General features: G+C 47.0%; 1 protein-coding gene across 1 annotated transcript; it reads right to left on the bottom strand.

The window, feature by feature from the left end:
* Positions 1-778: 778 nt before the first annotated feature.
* rnf139 (ring finger protein 139) lies at positions 779-9,004 on the bottom strand. Its single transcript, XM_053446436.1, has 6 exons — positions 8,508-9,004; positions 6,113-6,768; positions 5,570-5,717; positions 5,383-5,489; positions 4,699-4,950; positions 779-4,125 (listed from the first exon to the last, which is right to left on the bottom strand). Exons 1-6 carry the CDS (start codon positions 8,668-8,670, stop codon positions 3,346-3,348), a joined length of 2,106 nt encoding a protein of 701 aa, XP_053302411.1. The 5' UTR covers positions 8,671-9,004; the 3' UTR covers positions 779-3,345.
* Between the last annotated feature and the right edge of the window lie 359 nt (positions 9,005-9,363).

The raw sequence follows: 9,363 nt of genomic DNA on the forward strand, positions 1-9,363 counted from the left end.
TCCGCGGGACATAAAATGACGTAAGAGTAAATAAACATATTTAAAAATAGAAAACCTAATTCAATTTGCATTGTAGTATTTATTTAATATATTATTAAAAATAGAAATATCATTTTATCTATAACTATAAATAAATATAGACCTCAGTCTATCAATAAATAAACACAAATAATTAAGTACGTGGATATGTGGGGAAATAAACAAAGTCGGTGTGTGACAAAGGCTATTCCTATATTCCTACATTTATTTATTTCTGTATTTCCATATTCATTCGTTTAGTTATTTATGTTTAATTGTTTATTCATTTCTACATTTATTTGTAGGATTACATCAACAAATGTGGAAAGACAGATGTAAATTCAGTGTATTTATTTATATATACGTATGTGGTGGATCAGTGCCATGTAGTTGTACTTGTACTTGTACAAATTAAAAGGTCCTGGGTGAATATTAGGTCAGAGTGTGGATTGTCCTTCTGGGCTTCTGTAGAACTTCTCTGTCTCAGTGGTAAACGAGCTGCTCCTGATGTAGACAAAGCTCATGTCATGGTAAAAAAAACACAAATCATAGTTTCAGATAATTATTAAATAATGAAAAGATAATTTTCAATATACACCAATAATACAATGTTAAAAAGGCGCCATCTACCGGTGAATCTACTCAACTGCATCTGTCCTCTAGCTTGAAGTGAATGATCTCATTAGTGTTACTGTAGATTTATATTCAATGTTGTAAAGAGACATTTAAAGTTGTTAAAGCTCTAAGATTCAGTCCAAACTCATTATCAAAGATGATTTTATTTACATAAATCTCCTTTTAAAACAAAAGGCAAAATCAACACTTTTTACCTTTTTAAAAAGCTTTCAGAACAATCACCCGAGTAATTCTTCATCACTGACACATGTCAAAAAGCACAGCTTTCTAATCATCATCATCATCATCAGCGCCCCCCATCTCTTCCTCATTAAACATAATGCATTCCTTACAGCTTATTGTCTGCGGCCTGTAATTACAACAGTAATGAACACGGGTTTGCAGTCAAACCGTTAAGACGTTCAGGCTGTGGAGTCTAAACAGTGTTAATACTCAGAGTCTGTGCTGAGGGAGCTGAAGCAGCACAGTTCAAAAGAAAGAAAGATGAAGGTTCCAGACAGTAGTTTTTTGGATCAGTGTTTATGGGACGTCTGCTGCTGAGGCTCAACTGTGTGAAACGAGCAGTTGTAGGTTTACTACAACAGAGGAAGATCTGAACGTGTCAAACTCTCCTGCAGCTCTTCAGTCTCTCTCTCTCTCCCAGGACATGTTTCTGTGATGAGAGAACTCCTCCAGCCCTGCAGCAGGACCCTGAGACGAGGAACACAACCAGGCTGTGCCAGTGATTACAAACAAACAGAAAAGTGCATCGACCGAATAGAACTGCTCGTACAAAGTGACAGACACAAATAATTCAGGTACGTTAGAAAGAATCACGTCTTTAAAGGAGACGGGCTCTGCTCATCTCACCAGAGCTGCTGATTTGCTTCGCCACAGGAAGTGCAAATGTGTCTCGTGACATCACAAAGGTGCAGACCAGGTGACCAGGTTGTTCAGGAGCGTCAGTGTGTTTAGCTCCTTTAACAACAGACTTTGGGCTTTTTAACTTTATAGAACTTTTACATCCACAGAAAACCGTTATAACACACAAGAGGAAAGAAACACTGACAAAACAAGATACATTTGAACTTCCTGTTCACTCTAACCACAGGCACCTTCTCATATGTCGTACTTTTGGGACATTCAAATTTAATGAGGAAGTATTAATCATTTAACCAAATACTTTTCTTTTTTGAGAATACGACTTTTCTTGTTTCCTCCACTCATCTCCAAACATCTGCAGCAGCAAGTTCTGTGTCTGAAACAAGAATTCAACCAAATAAAACTATGAAATGTGCAAAGTTTAATTTTTAAAATGTTTCTCTTATTCTATGGGAGGAGAGTGCACGTGTGTCGTTTTATTACATGTACAATAACGTACACAGATGTAAGAAAGGTCACACAAGGGACCAGTAGTAATGGTAGAGGTATATCAGTGATGACAGTAGCAAGTCACCTCTGACCTTCTCTCTGGTAGAAAACTGCTTCACTCGCTCTCTGAACAAGTTCACAACCTTCTCCTGGAGTTCGTTAAAGACACAAACGCTGAGCAGGTGTTTCTCACGTCGGAGTTTCAGGTTTAGTAAGATTTTTAAAAGTTAGACGGCCAGAAGTGTTTAGAGCAAACTCCCCCCCCGCAGGACAAACAGGAAGTATCTTGGCATTTTGCTAAAACCAGACTATCAATAAAGATGGACGACATGACGGCTGCACTACAGTAAAGCCAAAGCATAATAAGCCCCGCCTCCTCCACGTTAGCTGATGGGACATGGACCAAAATAAAAAGTCAAAATAAACGTGAAATAAATGTTTGTCAAAGATGGTTTCAGGTCGTTCTTATCTCACTGATGTTTGTTCAAGTGTTTCTGATCAGTTTGGATTTAATTCATTATTTGATGATATAAAAATGGGCGGAGACGTCATGATTGACAGCTGAGACTCCAAATGACTCCATGAGTGCAAGATGGCCGCATTTGGATCTGAGCTACTTTGGCTTAATCTCTTGATACTGGGAGGAAGTGGAGACGCGTCGTCCATCTTTATTTATAAATCTAATAATTTAGAATGTGTTGACAGCAGATTTGTCGTTAATGAACAGAAACACTGCAGCCCCCGGTAACACACAACAAGGAAACACAAACTGCATCTTAAGACATCGTCTCAACACATTATACTTCGGCAGGCGCACACACGCGTGATTACACAAATTCCCCCGATCACACACAAATAAACCTCAGGGCTGCACGAGGGACAGACGTCTAAACAAAGTGGTGATGTCACTGGTGTGTTTGTGTCGTGCAGATTCTCAGAGGAGCAGAAATCTGATATCTGGATTTGCTGATGATCGGGTTTGAGGCATCAAGAGATGAAATCTGAACAGACGGATGTTTCCACACGATTATTATCAGGATCTCCAATACTTCTGGATTAAAGTAAGAAATATAAACAACACTGAGTTCATGCAGCCCCGACACACTCACCCCTGCACTCACACTCACACACACACACACACACACACACACACACACACGAGCAGCAGTTACTCTTTCCACGAGCCCTTAAGAGTTAATCCCAAAATCAAATGAAAAGAAACTAACAAGAAAAAAGACTTCCCTGACATTATCCAGAAGAAATTAAGATGCTGAAGATGTTTTATAATTATTTTTAACTTAAATATAATAAAGACATTTGTTTTCTATAGATCTGTTCTCATCAGTCCTCTGTGGAGTCAGTGTCGTCATTGATATAATCTTCTTCTATCGGCATGCTGCCGTTTTGAGTCCCCCACTCGTCTTCGTCGTACTCTATGCTGTCGTTGTCCTCCAGCAGCTCGTTGTTGAGCTCCCCCCCCCCTGCGGCCTGCGCGCCGCCGGCCTCTCCCTCGGCCGGCAGCTCTGGGGGGGGCTGTCCGTCCTCGTTGTCCCCCGGCGCCGGGGGGGCGGCGTCAGCAGCGTCCTGCTGGGCTGCGTAGTTCCCATTGTTGTTGGAGAAGGCGGCTCTGTCCCGGCTCTCTTCTTCGATGTAAACTCTCTGGTGGCACATCGGACACGTGTCCTGGATGTAGAGCCACTTCCTCAGGCACAGCGCGTGGAAGTAGTGGTGGCAGGGCGTGATGCGGGCCGAGGTGGAGAACTCCTGGTAACAGATGGCGCACACGTCGTCGATGTCCCTCAGCTGGTCCCCACGGATCTCCGGCAGGGAGTTGATCTTCTTCACGGCCGTGCGGCGGTTGATGAACGTCTTCCAGCCGTTCTTGGCCTGCAGGTAGATGTTGAAGTAGGCGTGCAGGCACATCATGCAGGCGCGGATCTTGCTGCCCGACTCGAACATCATGGTGTAGGCCCCGTTCCCGAACATGATGACTCCGAACAGGAACTCGATGATGTTGCCTGTGGAGCGCACGTAGTAGACGTAGTCATCCAGCTTCTCCCAGAGGACGTTGGAGAAGCCATCGATCATGAAGAGGCCGTAGACCGTCAGTGACACCACCACCTGGAGGCAGAGGAATCAGTTACATGTTCTCCTCCTATCAGTCGAAGCAGCATCAAACATTCATGGAACCATCTTTATTTTTAGAAACGATAACGTGGAAACTTTTAAGTTTACTTCACATCATAGTAACAAATGTTAAACTGAGCTCTCTGACATGTGTTACCACTTGTTTAACTCTAATCCAGCCAAGATGTGGCTCCTAGTAAAGGAAACATGGATCAGCTTTCAAATAGTTTATGAGCAAACAAATGCACTTGAAGATGAACATGATACCTTTTAGTGAGTAACTCGAAACATAACTTTGTGCTTTCAGAAGTTTTGTGGTCTTTACTGCAGTGGTATTCAAATTAAAGTCCCTCCTAAAAGTACAGTAACACAATAAAACAAGACAAAACCCACAATCATCATTGTTTCTGACCGATTCACACAAATCAACGAGACCCGACCATCAAAACCAATTCTGAGAAGGAGATTTGAAAGTTTAGTAGAAACAGGAAGTAGCAACACATCACTGGATGACTCAGCAGGAAGTCGTGTGTCATTAATAATCCCAGAGCAGGTCCAGGTCCTCACCTTGAGGCAGAGCTCCACGCAGAAGGCGGTGACGGCGAACAGCCAGGTGTTCAGGGCGTAGTGGTGCCACAGGGTGTAGCTGAGCGCCACAGGCAGCACAAACAGGGCCAGGGACACCAGCAGGACAGGGACGTGGCGGCGAACCGAGGACACGTGGGAGGCGCTGAGGGACATCAGGACGGGGTCGGTCATGCCGTGGATGAAGTGCAGGATGGCCGTCAGCAGGAGGCACATGTTCCGGCTCAGACGGACCTGAGGATGAAATGGTTCTTATTCACTTCATTCTGTTTTCTGCACTTCACTGGAGCAGCAATTTAGATTTAGTTGTATTCTGCTCATACAACGACAATAAAGGCGTTTTATTCTCTTCTATCATCAGAGGTGAAAGGTCAAAACATGGGTTCTACATCCATGAAGAACCCATTCTAATGGTGTCTGAATCAGGGCTGGGTTAGAATAGGGTGTAGCAGGGTTTAGGGTCATAACACTGTGGGTGAACAGTGAAACATCTCGATGCTCAGGTTCACAACTGAAGATACTGTAGGTCTCTAACATCCACTGATGGTTTGTAACTTTAGTGCTGAAGACCATCAAACTTCTCCATCATGTTCTAGGTTCTAAAATGATTTATGGAATTAGTCTTGAGTGGAATCTGTGAAGAAGTGTGGAGCTGCAGAGACGCACCAGACGTTCTTCTGGGTCCAGGCTGCTGAGGCCGGTCTGCAGAGCCAGGATGAAGAACAGAACCGGGGCCACGAAGCCCAAACGCTTGTCCTCCTCCTCCGTCGAACCTGAGGAGACACTGGACTTCAGACACATTTCAACAGCCAGTTGGTTTGTACACATATGAAAAACAAACATGCCAACGTACCGATGAAGGCCAGGATGCTGAGGCCGAGGTAGTGAGCGAGGGAGGAGATGACGGCGCTCATCCCCAGCACGGTGAGCATGGAGTCGCAGCCGGAGATGATCAGGTTACTGGTCAGATCCCAGAACACGTCCCAGCTCAGCAGGTAACCCTGAACAGAGATGTGTGTCAACAGACGATCACTCTCCTGCCTCCCACAAGGTTCATCTTTGTGTTGTTCTTTTCAGAGCAGGTACAAAATAAGTTGTGGAGGTTTCATGTTATCGGTATCGAGTACGTCCGACTCGTTCACAACAGGAACATGTGGGAACTTTCAGGAAGTGCAGGTCTGAAAGCATCTCAGGTGACGTGTCCTCATCAGACTCAACTTGATGGATTCCCTTTCAAGCAGCAGCAGTGACAGTTTGCTAACAGAGACATTTCCTCCTGCAGCACATTTGCATCCTCATCTTACATTCACATTCAAAACAATAAAGCTGATGTAAGAGACAAGAAACTAAAATATTCCAGAAGTTTGCTGCTGAGATGTATAAAGACTGATCCTACCTGTGAGTTCGAGCCCCCGTCTGTGGCCCCACCTGTGGCATCACCGCTCTCCCTCCTCACCGCCTGCACCACGTACACCAGGATCAGCGCCTGGGCCGTGACCCGGGTCAGCCAGAACACCCGCAGCACGTCGGGGAACCGGATCCTCTTCCACGTGTCCTCGAGCAGCAGCTGAAGCCCGTAGATCCGGTACATGTGCCGCACCAGCAGGTAGACGTACCGACACGAGTAGTAGAACCACTTCAGCCTGATGGTGAGGCACACGGCCGTGTTGAGGGCCAGCGCCAGGCCCGAGAACACGGCCACCAGCTGCCTCACGTCCGCCGGCAGCTCGATCATCAGCCCCCACAGAGGAATCATGATGTCCAGCACCACCAGCGCGGCAAACACCGACTGGAGGTTGAGCAGGAACACGTAGCCCACGCCGAGCACCAGCTGCACGGCCGCCATCCCCAGCCACAGCGTGGGGCCGTTCCTGGGCACCAGCCTGAAGCCCAGCGCCGCTTTGTAGTAGGCGCTGTAGAAGTCTATGTGGGAGGTGGCGTAGTAGTTGATGAGGACCGCCGTCATGCCGAGGAGAACCGCACAGAAGAGCGTGTAGAACTTGAACAAGGCTTTCTGGGAGAGCAGCAGCACCACGCTGGAGACGAGGACACCTGAGACACAACAGACAGACGCACAATTAACACACCGGACAACTGATGCAACCATCCAGAAAACAAACACAATTACTGAGCCTGTCTAGAGCAGCAACTTGACCCACTGCCCGAGATGAGCAGCACCAATCAGACCCGGTCCTTTGGTTGTTGTGTGTTTAATCATGTATTTGTTTAAGCTAAAAGATCAAGGTGAAAAGTTGTGTGTTTCCTTATTAAGTTTAATCATGCATTTCAAGGCCTATAGACAAAAATATAATAAACATTTTACTCATTCAAATTAAGACTTTGTTAAAACATCAGTCCAGGCAAAACCTCTGGTCCTCTAACCTGGTGCAGAGGAGAAGTTAAAGTTTAATATATAGTTTCCAGACCCATGTACACAGTCACATTGACCTTTGACCCCTGGAGGTTTTTTAAAGCGGCCGCTGCCAGCGTCTTATTTCAACGTCTTGTTTATAACTTTTAAATCCAGTTAAATGTGGTGTTACACTGGATTTCTGTGCTGGGAGTGAACCTGAAGGGAAGTGGGTCGAGGACAAGTGGGACTCAGTGGATCGCTGGCCAACTTAGAAAGAACCTTGTTTGGCCCCTTGTCTTTCCAAACCTCTCGGCCGACTGCAAAGCGCCCGAGCCGCTCAAAGGTCCAAACTGTTCAAACGTTAGGCAACCGGCTGCTTGTTGATCTGTCTGCAAAGGAGCCACCGCTCCACAGAGAGAAGCCTCAGCTGTTACCTTCTCTGTGAGGAGAATTAAACTTATTAAAAAATTAAAAAAGCTGAAATAGAGTCAAATCCGCCACAAAAACATAAACTCAAATATGAAACCGCTTTGACAAATAAGGTGTTCCAGTGAATTGTGAAAAACTTGTTTGGAAATAAAAGTGAAAGTGCCTCGGGCTGCACAGAACAGGACAGCTTTCAGATTTCATGATCATAATGACTAAGATTAACAGCTTAACCTCCTGTGTCTTAATGACAGGAAGTGAAACCGCACCGTGTGTAACAATAATAATATAATAATATAGAATAAACACTGCTGAATAGAGTTAACATGAGTTTTAGGCCGGGGACGATCTGCTTCTTATCTCCACTGAGGAAGTGACGTGCAGCAGATCTGACTTCTTCTTCTGTGGAAAGTGAACTGAATATGATTGTGTTGTTTACACTAAACAAGACTTTTTGATTTGTCATCTCGGGCTTTGTGACGATGTGATCTGAAAGTAAAGTTCACCCCCCCCCCCCCCCCTCCAGTTTACTGTGGAGATCATCAGAAGCTGGAACTGGAGAAACCATGAGTCAACACCAGATCAGCTGCAGGTCGTCTTCTGGTGGATCAACAGTCTAATCGATTAATCGACTAACAGAGAGGACAGTCGGAGTTCAGACACAGAACCAGCTGCGGTCCAGAGGCAGCGGGCGGAGGGCAGGAGTGTGACCGACACACAGGTGCCCTCCGCCCGCCGCAGAGCCCTGAGGACGCCCTGGACTCTGACACGTCACCTGGGACCCGTGCTAGCGGTTAGCTCGCTTGTATTTAGCGGCTTTACACTGAATCAGAGCGGAGGAGAACCAGCCGGACACCGGGTCCGGCTCGTCCTGGTGCTACTGCCGGGATACATCGGCTCTGGTCGGGGTGACAGGTGCCGGAGCCCCGCCGGGCTGAGGACGCGTCAGCGGCCGGCGGACAGCTGCCCGCTCCCCGCCTGCTGTTGACAGATCCCGCCCCTGAACACTCACCCGTGACTCGGACCAGCACCTTCCCCGTCGCGCCGGCCCATCCTGAACCCGGGTCGTAGTAAGAGTTAAAAATGGCGTCGATAATAAAGATACAGGGAACTCGCAGAGCCACATCCAGCACCGCTAAGGCCTGCTGGCCTATCCGGGCTTGAGTTGACGCCATGCGGCTGGAGCCTGAGGCTGTGGTCCCGGGGAGCCCCGGTTAACCTCCAGGTAACATCCGCAGTGAGTGAAGGTTCCTCCCGCAGCGTCTCGTCCTCGGTGTCGCTCCGCCGCTGGTTGTCTGGTCTCGACCGCCTGTTGCTGCCTCTCGTCTCTACTGTCGCTCCGCCTCCATGTGAGGACCGACACAGGCTCCGAGCCGCCGCCGCCCAGGGCTCACCTCGCACCGGCCTCGGGTAGACAACACTGCGGGGATCCAGGTGGGGAGAACCGGCCGTTAGCTGTTAGCCGTTAGCTCTGCTGGAGACGAGCTGCTCTTCCGCCGTGTCGTCACTTCCAGCGTCAGAGGGTGTGGGTGATGACGTAGCACGTTCGAGCCACGTCACACAGTCGTTTTAGAGTCATGTTGCTAAGCAACAGACAAACACAATAACTCTTTGAAGTCCGCATGTTATTTCTTTCTGACGTCATATGTACCATAACGTAATAACAGCTTTATATCAGGTGACAGCTGATTGGCTGATCTGCTGCTGTGCTCCAGACCAATCGGATGATGGACATCCCGACTTCCAAGGGTTCCAATTCAAACAAATGACTTTTATACTGGAAACAGATCCCAGTACAGATGAGGGAGGGACCACGAGCTGTCAATCAATCTCAAGAGCGAGGAAACAAGAGGCCTCAGCTTCAGGAT

The sequence above is a fragment of the Pleuronectes platessa genome, chromosome 18, assembly GCF_947347685.1.
Source record: "Pleuronectes platessa chromosome 18, fPlePla1.1, whole genome shotgun sequence".
NCBI classification, from domain to species: Eukaryota; Metazoa; Chordata; class Actinopteri; order Pleuronectiformes; family Pleuronectidae; genus Pleuronectes; species Pleuronectes platessa.

Excerpts from the sequence above, each read along its gene's own strand:
- rnf139 (XM_053446436.1), bottom strand. The coding sequence starts at position 8,670 with ATGGCGTCAACTCAAGCCCGGATAGGCCAGCAGGCCTTAGCGGTGCTG. Across the intron at positions 6,769-8,507 it reads GGTGCTGGTCCGAGTCACGG|GTGTCCTCGTCTCCAGCGTG; the intron begins GTGAGTGTTCAG and ends GTTGTGTCTCAG. Across the intron at positions 5,490-5,569 it reads CAGCATCCTGGCCTTCATCG|GTTCGACGGAGGAGGAGGAC; the intron begins GTACGTTGGCAT and ends GTGTCTCCTCAG.